The sequence below is a fragment of the Bacillus rossius genome, chromosome 1, assembly GCF_032445375.1.
Source record: "Bacillus rossius redtenbacheri isolate Brsri chromosome 1, Brsri_v3, whole genome shotgun sequence".
Lineage (NCBI taxonomy): Eukaryota > Metazoa > Arthropoda > Insecta > Phasmatodea > Bacillidae > Bacillus > Bacillus rossius.
The window spans coordinates 94738053-94758565 of record NC_086330.1 but is presented as its reverse complement, the minus strand read 5'-3'; the positions used below and the strand labels follow the sequence as shown (position 1 = coordinate 94758565).

General features: G+C 34.0%; 1 protein-coding gene across 5 annotated transcripts in view; it reads left to right on the top strand.

Moving 5' to 3' along the window:
* The window catches only part of LOC134540247 (zinc finger CCCH domain-containing protein 18-like), a 173137-nt gene that overhangs the window by 137091 nt on the left and 15533 nt on the right, over nt 1-20513 (top strand). For all 5 annotated transcript variants that reach the window (XM_063382899.1, XM_063382872.1, XM_063382909.1 and 2 more), the window contains exons 11-12: nt 809-900; nt 15539-15680. In XM_063382899.1, the coding sequence (XP_063238969.1) occupies nt 809-900; nt 15539-15680 (234 nt within the window). The remainder of the gene's footprint in view (nt 1-808; nt 901-15538; nt 15681-20513) is intronic.

Sequence of the window (20513 nt, the reverse complement as noted above, 5' to 3'; positions counted from 1 at the left end):
ATTTGTCATTTTGTGTTCGACAGATATAAATTTTGTATATTTATGCCTAGAATTTAGGCTACTGTATTAAGTTCAGTATTTTTTTTTTTTAAATTCTTGGTGTTTTACAAATATTTTCTTCCAAGCTAATGTACATTTGATCCCCTATTACTTTTTTTAAAAAAATAAAAAATACTATGTTTTAAAGGTAAATATATTATAGACTTTCAAAATAAAGTACTTTCATTACTAAGTATAAAAGTTGAGGCTTTATTGATGTTCTTTATAACAAGATTCTACTGTATTTAATTGTACCAAAGAAATAGATATTTGTGGTATGTAAGATTAAAGATAGTGTTTTTCAGGGTTGTTATTTCCTTGACTATCAAATTTCAGGTTTTCTTATCCTGTAACACAAAATTCACAAACTTAATTCTTGCCAGTAAATCAACATATCCAGTAAAAAAATATTTTAAAACATTACCAAAGAAGTATAACTTCTAATGCACAAACACCTGTACTTAGAATCCCATTAGTTTTACTGAAAACTTTGATGGTAATTATAATTTTAAATTGCACATCAAAATATCTACATATAATATTGATATAATTTTAACGTGCAGTTAATTACTTATACTGCTGCTACTAACAATAAGTCATATTGCTTGTAAATTATTTGATTTGTTTCATATTATCAAAGAGCAATAACACTAGTTGTGCCAAAAATAATAACCCAGTTATACATATTTATAATTTAATACTATTTGTCATTTTATTATGATATGTAATGTTAATGCATTAGATGTTCATGTTAAAATTTTGATTGCAGTTGTACGTCCACAGAAGCGAATGGTCATTGATGAAAGGGAACGACTAGCTTTCGCTCAGACAATGAAGATCAAGGCAATGGATGCATTGAAGGTCCGTATTGAACTAGTTTCTTTTCATTTTGGTTGTCAGTACTATTTTTGATTTAAATTTTATAAAAAAATTTGAGGAATATATGTTATCTTACATAATGTTACGACCTATGTGGGGAGAACTGGGTTTGTTAGGGATAGCCCAATTAAGTTGTATTACAGTTTATTTATTACTAATATTTACATTACTTAACCATTCGACCTCAATTCAGGCAGTTAGCAAGAAAATGTCAGGTCACCATCATGGATTTGCTTAAAAAATTACAGCAGTTACAACCAGTGGAGACAAGAAGTGTTGTAAAATGATTTTGCCCCAAAAAAATTTTTTTACCCATGTTTAGAGATGGTGATTTATAGCATTTAAAATAATAAAATTTAGCATTTTGAATTTTAAATTGAGCATTTTGTAGCATTTTTAAAAACAAGGTTTAGCCAATTCTCTCATTTTACATTACTGAAGAAAATATATTTTTAAAAAGCATTAAATAATACACATGTTAATTATTAACAACCACAGAAATAAAGATCTAGCACAACTACAAAGATAGCCTATCTTGGCAGGTTTCCAAACAACATTTTAGCACTTATGAGTGCAATAAATTGAATTTTCGATCATGCCAGAAACCGTTGCTTGCCGTTTTACCGACTTTTTTCTTCATCCGACTTCTCGGTGAATCTTTTTTTTGCAGCTTGATGTCCCTCAGATTTAATGTGCTTTTCAAGTACATCTTTTTTTTCCCATTCCAGACGGTGATTACATAAATTGCAAATTAAAATATTTGTATCACTTTCGTAGAACTGTTCACTTTTGTATTCATTTATGCGATCGCGAATGGAAATGACATTTTGTCTCATTTTTACCACGAGAAATAACAGTATACAACCCATTCACAAGTATGCACGTATTTGTAAACACACCACCTTCCACAGACTACACAAGAACACGGCTTTCACGTGACATACAGCCAGAAAATGGGACTTAGAATTGTTAGTGCAGCGAAGCAGAGATGTCGCAATATGGTGGCCTAAAAACTTGTACTCTGCAAGATGACGGACAATCTTCCAGCTAGTTCTTCTTTTCTTTGTTTACAATCGTGAGGCACGGATGGCTATTCTTCATTCAATATTTACAAACAATAGTTGTGAATGACGTGACAATAAGATACTTGTGCTGAATACGCCATAAAATGATGGTTTCTTTTGATATTGAACTGAAACGAAATACAATCGGTAATTAAATTGTGTAGAGTGAAGACGAATCTACGATTTTTTACCTTGATTTTGCATTTTCATCGGAATAAATATAATTTAGCATATTTTCGCATCTATTTCGCGAAAACGAAAAATCACCATCCCTACCCATGTTATATATAGCCTTTTGAGAAGTTGGTTCAAAATCAAAAAAGGTGGAAAAAAGCAGGTTTTTCAAATGAGCGGAATTTCAAAACTATGTAACGGATTCCATTGATGTTTTTTATTTTGTAGCTATTATATTGAACTACAGAGTGGTATAGTTTCAATGAGCCCCATGACAATATCTTTAAGGAAGAAAAACTCAAAAATTTAACAAAAATTTTAAAATTTTTGGATTAACAAAAAAAAATTTTTGCATGGAATAGTAAATTTTCATAAATAGTAATTCTGGCAATATGTAGACCTATTACAGTAGTTTTACAGAGAAAAAAATGTTTTTAGTTCTGAGATGCTCTGAATTATTGTGTGATACTTCAAGCTGCAACAAAAAAGCTCCTCAAGATAAAGATAAAAATTTAAGTGTGCCTCACAAAGTTGAAAGTAATTGCAGCAAAAGATCTTTAGTATCGTATGATTTTCCTACTGGTAAGAAAATGAAGTCACATGGTTCAGAAGAAGAAATAACTACACAATTGCTCTCTCGGCAAGAAAGGGCTTATGTTCCTTTCTACAGACCTAAACAAGGCCATTTGTTGGTTTTTAGTAGTGATAGGCTGAGACTCGAAAATTCGAGTCGAGCGAGTAGCATCAGCTCGGCTCGGCTCGGCATTCGAGTTTATTTTACTCGACGGGGCGAAACTCGAAAGGAAATTCAAGTAAAACTTGATGATAAAATATAATAAAATTGAATTACAATTCTTAATGTCTCCTTACGTGACTTCGGCTGACACTAAAAATTATGTTCGTAAGACGGAAACACGTACTTACAAACAATGATGACAATCGGCCATATTATTTATATTTTAGTTTTACATATTGCCAACATAACAGGTGTGACCACATAGCAAAGAAGATTAACACATTTTTAAAAAACAAAACACGAATTAAATTTTATAATCATAATATTGGCACATATTACTTTTTTTAGTAAATCCGTGCTACAACCGGCACAACGTTACAATAATAAATTAACGGTAGCGTTATATTTGTGTTACAGAGCGCATGTTATTGTGACTGATACGCCACCAATCACGAAATGGCATTAAAAAAAAACTTTGTCTAATGGCTTCACTAATTTTAGGAAGTGTAGGTTGGCGAACATGATTTTTTTTTTCCGTGTTTGTTTACACTATTACGTTCGGCGAGATTGCATTTTGTATAATTGTTTGCTATCCAAGTTAAGTGGCAAGTTAAAATTAATTATGAAGTATAAAGTATTTTATAAAGTGTAACTATTTAAGACAAATACAAAAGCATGGATTGGTTGGAAGTGCCAGCTTGCGATTGGCCGGCAACGTAACGGCGTTAGTGTTGTAGTAATCATCTTTAAATGTATTATATTTTTTATGGGAACGTTTATTGTAATGTTGCGCCAATTGTAGCATGGCCTTACACTTCCCATAAGTGAAAGTTTTCAAAAATGTTCTAATGATTGTGTGAAACTTAACCTAACCTTCGCGCCTACAAGCCTAAATTATATTCATTGTTTTTTATTGACTCGTGAATGCTGCAGGCCGCAGCTAACTCGTTCGGTCCAAAATAATCATTGGAACCACCAAACTGTTTGTGCACAAAGTTGTGTTCCTTTGTCGTAAACGGTACATAATCTCCGATCTTTCGGCGATTAAAATTTTGTTGCAGAATAACAGTGATTTTTTTCCCCGCCACATTAGTGTTAATTTAGGTGTACTTTTACTGAGCACACACTCACAATGTCAGTCAAAAATTCATCTTCTAAAGGAATGTGGCCTTAAAATATTACTTATTACAGTTATATGCTTTCCATAAAAATATTTTTATATATGTACTGCTAGGAATATATTTTCATTATGTTTTGTAGGCTGATACCACAGTCTTTGATATTCTCTTTTATAGGTGGTATAAAATAATCAAAATGATTACTGTACAATATTTTAATTTTTTACAGTTTCATTTGTTGCTTATTTGAAATTGATTTCATTTACCGTGTAAATAGTTAACTGCACTATTGGAACAGTTTTTGTATAACTATTAACATATTTTTCAATTTTTATAATGAGTTAGTTTACTGTGGTTAGTAATGTAACTAGTAGTATGATGCTCTACAGAATACCTCAATTATTGAATTGTATTATATCAGTTAAGAATTTATTCTAAATGAATTATAGGTATTAATACTTGTATTTTAAATATATTTGATTAAGTGGGCCATTATATAACAAGACAACCATCTAAGGACTCTTAGCAGTAAAGTGCAAATATTCAAGCTCGACTTAAGTGACAAAGATACAAATAAAAATTCAGACTCGAATCGACTCAACTTGAATTTATGATCTACAAACTCGACTCAAATCGACTCGAACTAATTATTGTAATATTCTACTCGACTCTACTTAAAAATTTTCAGGTTCGTACATCTCTAGTTTTTAGTAAATGTGATACCAGTGTTTGACAAGACTAATATAATTTTGCAGTCACAAACACCTCACATACATGTTTTAAAGGACTTATTAACTGAAATGTTAAAAGAATTGCTTCTAAAATTTGTAAAGCCAACTGTAATCAAAACAACTCCAATACTAGATATCAAGTACAGTATTGCAACAAATCAGAAGACAGATGAAGATCTTGTTGTGGGTTGTAATGAATCCAAACTACCTAGTGGATTTATTAGAACCATCTGACAAAGCAAAGTTTTACACATCAGTGAAAAGTTTTGAACGTGACAACGTCTAACAAATCTATGAACGCTGGCTTCACGCACGAAAAGTGTCCCATTAATCACATTGTCCCGTTTCGCTGTGTCCCGTTAGACTCATTTTATATTGCTCTTTGCTAACCTGAACCTCCTAGCATTGCGACCGAGTCCGTGGCGTAATTTGGTTTTCGTGCATTCCAATGTAACATTTTCATTGCTCTTTGCTAACACGTTCCTCCTAGCATTGCTGCAGAGTCTGTGGCGCAAATATATTATTTTTGACTGCATCTTGGTGTTGGGTAAGCCATTTTCCTTCACATCATCCTAGAAACACTCCCATTCGTTTCCTCGAAACACTCCCATTCGTTTCCTACTTTTCCTATCATCACCCTATCCTTAACAGAATAACACAGATTGGAAGAAGTTAAATAGCAAACATGTATAAAAGTTATAGTTAAAATAATCTCTTCGTTAATGTAATAAACATACTATTTGAATTAATGAGTGCAAATAAAAGTAAATTTATCAATTAAATTGTAGATTTCATTTCACTCCTTCTTTGTATCCATAAAAAATAGTGATAACTGATAATTCAATAAAAATGATTCAATTTTATTCATATAAGTATGCAATAATTTCATCAATGTTTTGTTATGACGTCACGTTAAACTATCGTCCGTAAACCGACTTTACAGACAACCAATTTTTTTTTAAATTATACTGTGATTACATTGTACTGAAGTTTCCCTTAAAAAAATGACATTTTAAAGCACTCAGAAGTGGCTAATTTAAATAACATTGAGAGTTCTTCATTTTCGTCACTAAAATTTTTTGTCAACAAGTTTCCGACATTTCTCCTTGTTAAGGATAGTGAAACCCCTGAAGAAGCATTGGACTTACTTCAAGAACAGTTTACTGTGTTGCAGGCAGATAATGGCATTCCTTTTGAATCCACAGAGGATATGGATTATCTGTGGTGTTCAGTTGGAAAAATGAAGAGGGTTGATGGATGTTTAAAGTATGATAGAGTTGCACATGTAATGCTTTCAATATTAGTCATACCATACAGCAATACTGAGTGTGAGAGGGTTTTCAGCAGTGTTAAAAAGAACAGGACAATATTTAGAGCATCAATGTCACACCAAGTGCTGAAAAATATATTGTTGGCGAAATCTGATAAGAAGTGTTATGAGCAAGAATTTCAACAACAGTTCCTGAAGAAAGCTAAAGCTGCCATGTACAAAACACTGCAGAAGGCAGAAAGATTAAGACCTACTTTTCTTTAAAAACCACCCAGACGAACGAGGTTAGTTTAAGGCTAACATCCTGAGTTTCTCCCGAGCACGCAAAGAAAGAAAACCACACACGTAGTTCCAAAATTCTCGATAGAGAGCACTAGCTGTATGGATGAGCTATGGATCGATGAGGGGGGGTGGTGGTGGAGGAGTAGGAGGAAAGAACGCGCTTTTCTTAGAATTCCTTATCGCCCAGCGGGGTGTCATGTTCTTCAACGAGACTGTAAAGGGGGGTGGGAGGAGCCAGCCAACTGCCTGCCTCGGAGAGAAGTAAGATTTCCGCTCGGTCTTCTCTGTCAATTCTCCCCAGACTTCTTCGACCACTCGACCCTCAGCGCGTAAGAGGATAAATAGAGGATAAATATTACTATTTTTGGTACATTTCAGTTCTAAACCCATAAGTAACCGTATGCAACCCAGCAGAATTATAATAAATATTAATTTTGTGCATACATATGCAAACAAATATAAAGAACACTTCACTTATACGATAAACATATTGTACATTTTACCGCGGTGGGTTGGTGGCGAAACTGTTAGATTTGGTCTCTTCTGCAAGTTACGCAAGATCAAGTTTTAGTTATTTATTATAACATATTCAACTAGTTTGACATTCTTATACTAAATAAGCTAATCCTTGAGATGACACAAGAACTCTCGTACACAGCTGACCACTACAATCAGTGAGGTTGGCCAGTAATGCAGTTTTCCTTCCCGTAAAAAAAGTCTTGTTATATACTGTACGGCAAAGGGTTTGCGCATCTACAGGTTTTCTTGCTTTACACATTTTGCCACAGATATATGATTGAACATCTAATTACGTGACTTTCTGTTGTAAAGTGGCATTTTTTTATATATGATTAAATTTTATAGTTTTCTGTACGACGATATAAAAATGACCTTTTTATACAATCAATTTATATTTGTATACAGGGCTATATTTTAAGGAATATTTTAACCTGCCCAACGGACAGGTGTAATCGAAAATTTGCCTGTCCGCCATCCAATTTGCCTGTCCGCTGTTTTACCCAAATAAAAAAAATTTCAAAGTCGCTGAAAAAGTGAGAAAAAAGGATTTTTGCTATATTTTGCACCTATTTTTATCACACACTTAACATCCTTATTTAATCATCATTTTCAGACGAGTCTCTGAGTCACTGCACGAATTACTTTGCTGATTCTCTCTTGAACATCTTCGATAAGGAGGCTGAAAGGGTCGACGTTTTCTCTGAACATTATGATACCAGAGATTTATTGCTGGTGCTGGATCAAACTCACTTTCAGAAGGTGACTGTATTTGAACACGCATGAGGGCAGACAGTGTATCATCATTTAGACAGTTTCGCCAATCTGTCTTTATAGACTTCAGTCTTTACAGACTTGAGCAGCCCATAACAAAAACTGATCCAGATGATTTTGAATGCGTTTCGCAGACTTTGCAAAACATTTGTTTTGTTTCTGTGTCGTAACGAAGCCAAAGAAACTCGGAACACCAAGACGTTAAAAAGGTACGGGACCGGGTGATTTTGTCATATTTAACATTATATTCTGACTTGTCCTCGTCCGTTTTTCTTTTCTGGTGGTTTTGAAGCACCAGTAATGAATTTCCACAATGTGTAACGCAGTTAATTAAATACTTATACAATCGCCGTGACAAGATAAACTGTTAAAGATTACCGTGTCCTCTGTAAACAAGTAATGTTTATTTTTAGATGCAACAGTTGACAGGCGAATTTTCAAGCAGTCGCAGTCACTGCGGCCACTAACAGCTGCATCTGGAGTACGCCGTGAAATGTTAACCATGCGAAAACGCTTTTCTGTTAACAAACTATGTTAAAGTAGAGCAAGGAATTAGTAAAGTCGCGATTTATAAAGACAATAATTTAAAAAAAATTATATTTTGAAAGTATACAATGGTAAATTACGTAATTGTTGGCTGCACTGCAACGAAATTAATATTAAAACATGGCAACAAAAACAAACATCATCGGTGTGAGACGTTTTGCATCTCTAGCATACGAATACGACTATGTTACGTGAATCATGACGTGAATGTAAGATTTTAAGAATTATGATTCAGAAGATTTCAGCACGGTTTGTACATAACCTACTTTTTTCCCCGCGGTATACAATAGCCAGAGTCGTCCGTCACAAAAGAGCAGCCCATATTGTTTATTTATAGATATTGTCAAAGACGTTTTATTTGCGGTCGTGGTCGCATAAATGTTATTAATCACCTCTGCTGTATTAGTGCGTGCGAATAACCTCGGCGTCACAAGTTGCACCTGTCCACCGGACAGTTGCCTTTTTTATTTTGCCTGCCCAGACGAGATTTTGCCTGTCCCGGGCAGGCGGACAGGCGCTAAAATCGAGCCCTGTTTGTATGTGAATATAATATGTCCACAAAATATTGCAGCTTATTGCACTAATTTTAGTTGTTTAAATGTATTATGCATGTAAGTATGTATAGACGAGGATAGAGCTGAAGCATTTTTTGGTTTGCTTTTAGCCGACCTGCAGCTTGTGGCTTTCGATGACCCCTTCATTTTTATTTATCATGCTCAATGACCCTGGCATTCATCAAAATGTTTTCTTTTAAAAATACGTAATTAAAGTTTACAAAATATGCTCTCTTATTGTAATTTATTATTGCAAAATAAATATTGGCTGTCGCGTCTGACGAAATGGAGAGCGCCTTCATGCTATCCCTACGGGTGACAACCATCACCGGTGGTTCTCCTTTTAGGTATTTATATACTGCAGGTCGGACAGGCATGAAATAAATAACATATGTTGTAATTAATAATTACTATTTCTATAATTAAAATTTTACTCTACTCTGAAAGGGTTACCGACCTTTACCATGAACCGCTTTCACTACCCAGTCAGAAGTGTCTGAATTAACATATGTAGGGAGTAGGCTAATCGTCATAGGTAACAAAATAATATTTCAGAGGTGGCTAGATAAAGTGATACGCGAAGAGTAGTAATTCCCCCCTTCCCAAACCGCTAAAAAACAATCGACATGTTACCACATGCAAAACACTGCTTCAGATCTGGACCTGGATCATTTAAGTAGGAAAAAGGCGTGCATATATTACGACCACTGATGTAATACACAGAAATCAACCAGAGTCTAAGTGATTAGGAGCGAGGAATACTAGTACAATAAATATAAGTCATGGACGTAGTTTTATAGTAATTTATACTCACTTTTTAGAAATTGTAATTGCTGCATGCCAAATTTACATTTTAAAATTGCATAATAAAGAAAAATTGAGAAACAGTAAAAATTAGTAAGCTTAATATATAATTGAATGTCTTCTGACAAATGAAAATAAAACAATTAGAGGACAAATTACTTATTAAATAGCAATGTATTAGACAAATTTTGTAGAAAAATTACGCATTCATTGCAAATTAATGAGAAATAATTTTTCTTAGATATAGAAAATCGGGAAAAACTTTAAAAAAATTAAAAAATAATTTAACTAAGAAAATTTAAATTAAAAATTATTTAAACACACTGATGCACATATCTTTATGGCCACCATCTTGGATTCTTGAAATGTTGCATTTTTTGTTATGCCCGCCATATTGGATGTGTATAACGTCATCGTTGCACTTTTCGTTACGCCCACCATTTTGAATTATAGATCTTTGCAGTTCTTGTTACGGCCGTCATCTTGAAAAACCGTAATTATAGTCCAAAAATTTCATAAATGTTTTTAAAATTTTTAAAAAATAAAATTTTAAATTATATTTCTTTGCTATCTTGGATTATGAGATCACTACCACCATCTTGAAATTCCGTATTTATTTTCAGATTTTAATAAGAAAAGATTTAAAATATATAAAAAATTTAATCAAAATTTAATAAAGTATAATTTAAAAACGAACTTACAAAATGAAGCTCGGAGTCCTCGGTTCAAACCTGGTGAGTGTCAAAAATAAAAAAAAATGTCGACCAATCCTTCCTCCATGTAAGCTGCCGTCAGAATGACTTCCCACCACTAATGCTAAGGTGTGTGTGTGTGTATTACGGATGGGACGAATCCACATTTTGGTCGAATCCGAATCCTTGTTCGAATCCTCAGCGTTTGTCATCGAATCTTGAATCCCAGTCCCACACTAAACTTCACCACATGTTACTAAAAAAAATCACACATTTATTTTAAAAAATTACATAGGCCTATGTATTAAAAAAAATCACATGTGTATTTATAAAATTAAAAATAAGTGCATAGTGTATACACCTGATATAAAATAGAGACAAATAACCTCAAAAACCACACACGTAAGTATGCATCTGTCTAATTCTCTGTTAAATTAATCCTTCCTATGTTTTCAATAAAATACGTTTGTATAACAGACACCATTTAAAAAAAGTTACGTTTTTTTCTGCAATGTTAGGTATATTATTGAAGGTTGGAAATGATCGAGTAGTTATGCTATTTGACAAAATGCAGCGTAGTTTATCTTATGTTTGTGCTATTTCCGTTACATACATTGTTTTATACCGAAAATATATCTACACCGGTACACTGTGGCGACGCAGACAATCAGGTAAAGATAATAACGTTTTAAAACGTCTTTAAAAGAAAATTTACACGTCAGACAACTTCGTATTTCCGTTAATTAAATAAGTAAGTGGTAATTTCCGAATAAATATTAGATTTCTACTTTAAAATACATTGTTTTATACGGAAAAGATACCTACACAAAGCGCTCCACATTTAATAGCGGGACCAAAAACATTATTTAATGTTTACGTGAGAATTTTTTTTATCCCAATTATTTCGGCCAAAAATATAGGTGCGACGATTATGTGATAAAAGAGGGTAATTTTTCAACTCGGCTTTTTCACCCCTCTGTCTGGCATGTAAAGATAACGGCGGCGGATGTTTCTTGGTTTTGGGGAGAAGAGCTACAAAATAACAGCATAGCACTTACGTGTGGAAGTTGTCATTAAAATTAAAATGGTTGGAGAAACTCAAAAAATTAGTAGATACCTTTTTTGTTTGAAAATAGATTTCTTGCCATTTTTACTTTATTCATTTTTCTCTAAAATGTACTGTTTTCGAGATATTTTATGGGAAAGACATGAAAACCTAACATTTGTTAATTTGTGTATAAATTAATGTAAAAAACAAGCAAATCTGGAAAATCACATTTTATATCAAAACAGCAATATTTACGTTATTTTTCGAGTTTATTGAGATTGCAATTTTTTCAGGTCCCTACACATAACACAACTGTAACAGCAAAAGTTCGGGAACTCCCCTTTAGTCCTGTAGGTGATTTCCCTTGTGGTCACCTGGAAATATTCAGATAGAGACTGACCTTCATTTTTCCCAAGGTTTTCCCAATTTCAGAACCAGTTACGAATTATATCTTATATTTAAAGACCAACAAAACATATTTGTTAATTGAGTGTGCAGTCCTTAGAAAATGTAATAAATGTACATTAGAAAAAAATTCTAGAAATGGATACAGGCCAAAACAAACTATCCAACAAAGTGCATGCTATTAAAAAAGGTTAGGACTACAAACTGACAAATATTCAGATTTTTAAGAAAAGGGGTTTTTGATTAAATGTCATTCAAAAATAGCAAAATTTAATGTTAAATGATGATAATTCTATGTGCCATAGAATTAAAAAAAAAAATTCTGTAAAACTACTGTAATTGGTCTACATACTATTGCCAGAATTACTTTTTATGAAAATTAATTATTCCATTTAAAAATATTTTTTTAAAATAAAAATAATTAAAATTTTTTGTTAAATTTTTGAGTATTCCCACCTTAAAGATATTATTATGGGGCTCATTGGTACTTAACCACACTGTATTCAATATAATAGCTACAAAATAAAAATTAAATCAAGGTAATCCGTTAAATAGTTTTGAAATTCCGCTCATTTGAAAAACATTCTTTTTTCCACCTTTTTTGAATTTTAACCAACTTCAAAGGCCTTATAACATGGGTTAAAAAAAAATTTTGTGGCAAAATCCTTTTAGCAAGCACTCTTCTTGTCTCCAATAGTTGTAACTGCTGTAATTTTTTAAAGCAAATCTGAGATGGTGACCTGATATGCTCCTACCTGAATTGAAATGGAATGACTCTACTGATAATTAAACGTACTTAAAAATGTCAGATCATCAATCATTGGCACTTACAAATGTTTATTCTCAAGTCACTCAATGTCTGTTAAGTTCCACAGTTTGCACTCCTCACTGGAGCTAGGCTCAACAATGGTTCACTCCTTACCTCGCGCCTGTCCACTCACACAGTCTCGCACCACTCAGTCGTACTCTCTGGATCCCATCACTCCATGTTGCGCCACCCTGGAGGGGGTCTCTCACCCTCTTAGCTGATGTCGCACTTCCTTTCACTCGTGGAACTCTTTGAACTCATGGAACTTGCTTGGAACTCTTGTGGAACTCCTGTGGAGGCTGGCGTTGCTGCTCAAGTACCTCTTCTTGAAACGACAAGAGCGGCTGTGACATGTCGCATCATCCTGGGCCGACCCGACGCCCGAAAATTCCAGAATGACGGCGCATATTCTCGCCACTCAAAACTGCGGCCTGCGGAATTCCCAACGCTGCTTAGCGATAGATAACATCGCCATGGAAGGATGCTGTTTGGGAAGGGCTGGGGGGAGCGGGTAGTGACTACCATTGTAATCTGGCCAGGCATGCGTGGCATGCCTTTCGTCAGTGAACAGCACGTGACACGGTGCGTGACACTATGACGGCCGTGCAGGGCTGCCAGCCAGCTCCAAACCTTTCATCGTGGTATACCGTGTTTTATCGCATAATCGTCGCACGCGCTTAATCGTCGCACTGTGATTTTAAGACGTCCAAATTGGGAAAAAACCATTCGCGCATAAAAGTCGCATGATGTTTTTGGTCCGGACGCTGCATTACAGTTGCATGATGTTTTTGGTCCGGCCGCTGCATTACAGTCATATGATGTTTTTGGTCCCGCTGTTAGATTCCGAGCTCTTTGTGTAGGTAGTAAACATGACCTTGCCAAGGTCACAGGACGAAGAAGTGAGCGACAACGTGTCAATAATCAGTTTTCAAGTTGCAGTCAGGCAGTGTAGTTGCTATAATGGGAAAATACAGTAATTATTGTGCGGGCTTCAAACTGAAAGTAATTCTTTATGCTGAACAACATGGGAACAGAGCGGCAGGCCGTGAATTTTCCATTAAAGAAAAATTAGTGCAAGATTGGAGGAAACAAAAAACAGAATTAAGTGAAACCAATGTTGGACGGAAAGCTTTTCGTGGGGCCAAATGTGGGAAATATCCGGAAGTTGATGCAAGTGTGCTTGAATATGTGCGTGAACTTCGAAATAATGGTTGTGCTATTTCTTACGAAATGATTCAGGCGAAGGCCCGGGAAATTGCAAGAGCAAACAATATTCCTAACAATCTGTTCAAGGCATCTGCAGGCTAGGTTGTGCGTTTCATGCGGCGAAATAATTTGAGTGTGCTCAGAAGAACTTCCTTGTGCCAAAGGCTTCCTGCAGATTACAATGAAAAAATTGTGAGACCAGACACCTGTATATTTTGATATGCCGAGGAACACGACAATTAGTGAGAAAAATGCAGCTAGTGTTACAATAAGAACCACAGGAAACGAGAACATGCGTTGCACGGTAATGCTGGCAGTTACAGCCGACGGAAGAAAATTACCGCCATACGTTATTTTTAAACGCAAAACATTGCCGAAGAGTTTAGTATTTCTGCGTGGAATACTAGTACGTGTTCAGGGAAAAGGGTGGATGGATGAAAAGTTAATGTTGGACTGGGTAAAATGTGTGTGGAACAATCGTCCAGGAGCGTTATTGAAACGGCCATGTATGCTTGTGTTGGACAGTTTCCGAGGTCATCTTCTGGAACCAGTGAAAAAAATTATCACAGAAGACAAAATAGATCTTGTCATAATTCCAGGTGGCCTGACGTCTGTTGTACAACCACTTGACGTGTGCTTGAATAAGCCTTTCAAAGACAATTTGCGCCGTTACTACGCAGATTGGATGTCGTCTGGCGAACATGCCCAAACACCTACAGGAAGATTGAAACGGCCATCGTTGGAAAAAGGTTGCCAGTGGATTCTGGCAAGCTGGAACGAGATATCTTTCGAACTTGTCGTCAAAAGTTTCAAGAAAACGGGAATCTCAAACGCCATTGATGGAAGTGAAGATGATGATATCTGGCAGAGTAACGGCGATGGTGACGGCGACGATTCTGACAACAACCTTGGCGGAAGCAATGGTTCAAGTACGGAAATAAGCGATGCAGAGTAATTTTGGTGAGTTAAATTATTTAATTTACGGGTACGGTGTTTCACTTTAAACTACTTATTGCTTGATTGTAAAAATTTTCTCTCTTGCAGGTTACAATGGAAAAACGACTCGTGTATAACAGATGCATTACCGAAGATTGTTTTTTTAATAGATTGTTAAGTAAATCATTTTAATTGTTTAGGGTGCGTTTGTGAATAATCTAATTTTTAATTAAATGTACTTGATTTGCAACGTATTTTGTTGTAATGAAAAACCTAACCTCCAAAAATAATTCCCAAAAAAAAATTGTCTCTCATAAAAGTCGCACCCCTACTTTTTAAACCTTATTTTGGCATTAAATGTACGACGATTATGCGATAAAACACGGTAGTCTGTTGCATTCGTAACAATAATTTGCTCCAGTGGGAATTAATTTTTATTACTAATTTCTATTCAAATTCTGATTGTTATAATGTTTTAATATTTGCAAGTACTAGTAAAGGTTTAGGATACCACATTAAAATTTCGTGAATGCCAATTTTTTAATTAAAAGTTAATTTTTTTTTTTTTAATTTTTATTTGTCCATGTTTGGTGTAGTTAAGAAGTATATTCATTCTTTTACGTTGAATATAGTACTTTATGTATGCCATGTAAACACATCATATTAGCAATCAAACAAATCATTTTGTGCATGTTTTCCTTTTTAAAATTGTAAAATTGTTTTTAAAACGTTTTGCTGTGGCACTCTTCTATTCTAATCTGGTTTGTTTAAAGTTAGTGTCATGGGCTACGTTTTTTTATTCAAATAAAATTGTTTTTCCGTCGTTACTGTTAAAATATGTGACTTATTTTTATACTAAAAGTATAATTTTGTGCGAGTGAATTTCATACCCAAACTGAGATGAAATGCAGGTGAAGTTTTGAGTGTTGATGGGCTGTGTGAACCTGTGTGCGCAGTTGTCTGGACAGAAGCAACAGATCAAGCTGACCCTGAAGACGCCGGGCTCACTGGGTGGGTCCGCGAGCATCGGAGCGGCGGCCATCAAAAAGCCGGGAACTGGCCTGCCTGACCTCCCGGAGCTGAACCTTGTCAGGCGAGGTGCGTAGAAGTCTTCCCGTGTCCCGCCCCTTTCCACAAGGCAGCGCAGTCACCAAAAACTATGCCCCTGCCATGAGTTCATTTTAATCCAAAAACCAAAAATAATACAACTTAAAGAAACATTAATGTGCTGTTGATCCCCTACTGCCAAAGCAGCATAGTAATTTGCAAAACAAAAAGGGATCCAAATGAAATTCACAATTTAAGTCAAATAAGAAAGCGGGGAACAAAATACAAGTCTTGACATTTGAAATACACTTACTTCTTCATACAAATGTTATAACAAAATTTATGGCCCAGAATCTATATCAAAGAAAAGACCTAACCTCACCATGGTGCACTATTATGTTTCTAAACCCAAAGTTGATAAATAATATTATGTCTTATATTAACCCAGACAATCTTAATTCAAATATATGTTACCAAGACCAAAATTGCTAAATATAAAAAAATGTCCTAATAAGAACAGTTAATATTATTAGGATTCATGAAGGAAAACCAATTTTTTTTTTGTTGAGTTAGTGCTTTTTAAATGGGAAAATCTAATAACCCCAAAATGTATTGAACAAGGGATATTAAGGCTAATTGCATCAAAAATTTTTGGTGCTATATTAGTTTGACATATTAAGTGGGAAAACATCTTAAGCCAGTCATCTTAAATAGGTTTATTTGTAGTATCAATTCATTGGTTGGCAACTGGAAAGTAGGGATGGGCTAATCAAATCTTTAATCCTCAGTATTCAAAATAGTTTATATTTGAGGAAAACAATTTAAAGGAAATTACTGTGGGTAGTTTAGTAACTTAAAATAAATAAATACTGATAAGTCTGACATATACTTTGGCTTGTGTTCTATTAGTGTTCACCAAGATATTGCACTTGTCATATGTAAGTGAATAAGCAATTATAAGAATATTTATTGATTTTGGAATATTAGTAAATGAAGCAAAAAATTAAATATTTATGGTTTTAACATCTTACTAACATTTTTATATCTTGTATATTATTTTATTTTTGACCCTTGATACCTAAGTTTGGATTCAAGGTGTACTATCTCTAGGATTTGAATTTGAGAAAATTGGGATTCGACCCATCACTACTTGAAAATAAAGTTAAAAAATTTGTGCTTGTGTTGTCCGTATTGTCTATAGTGTTTTTTTCACTGGGAAAGGTTTGTCTGTAAAGATTTTCATTGTACCGACATTAAATTTCCAGTGCTTGTTTGATTGCTGAGAATTGGTGGGACCTAGTACTGGAACTGACACATTCCTATTTGTTAGGAAAAGTGTTGTATGCTTTGTTTTATACAAGTGCTTGTTTGATTACTGAGAATTGGTGGGACCTAGTACTGGAACTGACACATTCCTATTTGTTAGGAAAAGTGTTGTATGCTTTGTTTTATACAGTATGTTACTTCGGTCATTAGGTTGGGAGCTGAGACGACTAGATGAGGGTCGCTCCGCATATAGCTAATAATCCGCAACTTTGCTTGCACAATTTCAGGGTATTGCTGATATTGCGCCATTTTAAGTCAAGTATGTAATTATTTCCAAACATTTTTATTAAAGACAATCAATTGTCAGTTGTATAAAATATTTAATTGTCGGTGTTGAATTTTTGAATTTACTACTTTACCCCCAATATTTTCCTATAATTGTTTTCTTAGAATCTCAAATCAATCAAATACAGTAGAACCTCATATTCACATATCTCAAGGAACCAGGAAAAAAATGTGTAAAAACTGGGAAAGTGTAAAAAAGAGGGGAAGTGTTAAAAACTAGTTTTTGTTCTCACGATGTTGGGAAACAATAAGCAAATAGGTATACACTACACTAAATAAATTGTCAGAGATGCTTATTATTTTATATTAAATTAAGTTTCATTATCTCACGTGGTAAAAAAAAAAATCCCTCAAATCTAGAAATTATTCACAATTGTTCTTAAAGTTGAAAATGAATATTTCAGTTAATGAGTAAGAGATCTGAATTTTGAAGCAACTTAAACTGTCCACTTTTTGTGATGAAATTTTCTTCCAAAATTTTTATGGACATTAATAATAATTACGTGATAACATTCAATTAATTTCAGCTTTTTATTGGAAATAATTCTATTAAAAGAACTCAACTACTTACACAGTGATTGTTTATGTTTAGGAAAACCTTTATCTATGGGGAAAAAGAGTAGGATGCAATGTTTGAAAATTTAGTGCTGTAAAGTTAAAACAAACATCGCCGAAAATGCATGATAACTCCATATTTATAGGTATTTGGTACGTTGCTTTAAAACTTATTTTAATAAGAGCATAGGAATCCACTCTTTATGTAAAAACCCGATTATACAACTTAATTTTCATGCATAATACATTAAAGAGGAGAGATATAAAAATGAACTTAATTTTCATGTTCACATCACCAAAGTTTTGGTTCATTGCCATATGGTTCACCATGACAAATGGCACCAAAAAAAAGTGAGTTGTTTACAACACAAAACGAAGCAGCCGTGACCACAAACGCAGGCAGTAACTTATAATAAATTATTTTCACACTATTTGCTATCAGCTTTTTTGTTCTGTCTAAACTTTTCTAATGGTTTGCTAGTAAATGCAGTGCTGTTGCAACATAAATTATGGGAACTGCTTTCACATAAAATGGGTCAGTAATACATTAGTACTGTATGGAAAATTACAGTGCAAGTAAAATAAATATTAGGGATGTGCGAAAGTGACTTTATCCACACGAAATGAAAGTGAAAGAAAATTTATCAAGTTTCGCGAAAGTGAAACGAAAATGAATTTTTCTATGAGATAAATATATTCTTAACGAAAGTTAAGCGAAATTTTTTAATTAACAAAGAAAAAAAGTGCCCCAAAATTTGCTCTTCAGTAATAAATTCTATTACATAAATCATTTTGGTGTCTTTTGATGTATATATAAATATTACTATTTAATATAATCAACATCCACCCTAGACCACACAACACAGACCCATGTAATTCGTATATTTCAAGAATCAATTCAGATCTTTCAGCGCACAGACTATTTCCTTTACAGTCGTAATGTCGCAGTCTATTATATATTTATCACGTGCATGGTACTGATGAAAAAATACGTGAATACTGCGGAACGGTCGCCATCTTGCACCACTGTCACACATGGCTAGCTCAGGAAGCTGTAGACCAGGCAAGGGACATGGTCAAAACAAAACATAACAAATGGTTGCTGCCAAGTGGTCATTACATGCAGTGACTTGTTGACCTCTTTGTCTAATTGGCTGTATATTATGAGGATTTTATATGCCAGTCAGAGTATGTAAAATTTAAATAAAGCAGACGCCAATGTTTTTGTTTGGCTGTGCGCGAATAAAAGTAGGTAAGTTCTTTGTTTATGTGTATATGGTAAATACTAAATAGTGTACTAACAGTTCTGGAATGTATGTTTTACGAATATAGTACCTACACTACTGTTTGAAAGCAAATGAATCAGGTAATTTTTCAAATATTGCATGATTTTGTTTTGATACCTAGGCCTACTGTAATCACGGTTGAATTTTGTTTACTTTATCTGCCATGTTTGTTCAAATCATGATTTTACCGTATTTTCATTAACGTGAGTTTTTTTCATCACCACGTAAATTAATCTTAATGGAAATCTTTTTCTAATTAATGTCTTTATATGATCTGCAAATGTTATTACATTATTAGTAATAACAAGCAAATCATAAAAAGACATTACAGTAGAATTTCAGTGCTAAGTACTTACAGGTACCTCAAGTTTTTGTACTAAGTACTGAAACATGCATACATATCTTTACAAAGAGAAAAAAATATATTAAAAAAATAGCTACAGGAGAGCCGCAATGCCATATGTATTCGCAACTGCGACTTGCTTTTTTCCCCTTGTCTAGTTCTCTGAGTATATCCACTATTTCCTTAAGCGTGAATTGATTTCGTTTCTTTTTATCTCCAAGATCATTCATATTGTAGCACAAATACAATGCGGTGTCTAAATAACGTAACCTGAAAATAAACTCAACAATAACAATAAACAATCCCGGCACAGACATCAAACAGTATTTTTAGCGTAGCGTAACACTTTGGTCTAAATAATTAATACTTCTCTCAAACCTCCGTCTTTCGATGTATCGAATGGTGTTGTGTTGCTCACGTCGCATACTACGTACGGTATAATCTATGGTTGTGCGCGCAACTGTTTGTTAACTTTGTTTTGAGAATTTAGAGGTTAGAAAATACGTTGCGGTGGTATTTGTATACCTTTGTTCTAGTACATTAATCATTTAGCTGGAAAAATATTTACCAGTTTAAGTAAATTTTGGTGTAGTAATGCCACGCTACTAGTAGAATTTATACGTTATAGTGAAAATATGATACTTTAAACTGAAACCGTTTTGCATGGCGAAGATACGATTTTTGGCGGGGACTGAAAAAAAATTCGTTAAAGTGAAATATACGTTATAATAAGGTACGTTATTGTACCGGTATTTTACTGTACATTTTTATTAAATTACGAGTTCTTTTTCAACTAGACCAAACGAACTTCGGTAAGCTATTGAACTTTCGTTTGGCTCGAAATATTTCGCTAAAAACGAACTTCGACAGATGAAATTCTTACCGAAATCGAAAATGAAAGTAGCAAATTTTCGATTTCGGTATCGGTATACCGTACATTCGCACAACCCTAATAAATATATTTGGAATTCGGGTATGTAAAAATGAGGTTTTACTGTACTGGAAATTTGAAGATTTGAGGATTTGACCGGGTTCATTCCTAATATTTACTTGTCCAGGATGCAAACAATTTCATTTTGTGTGAAAAAT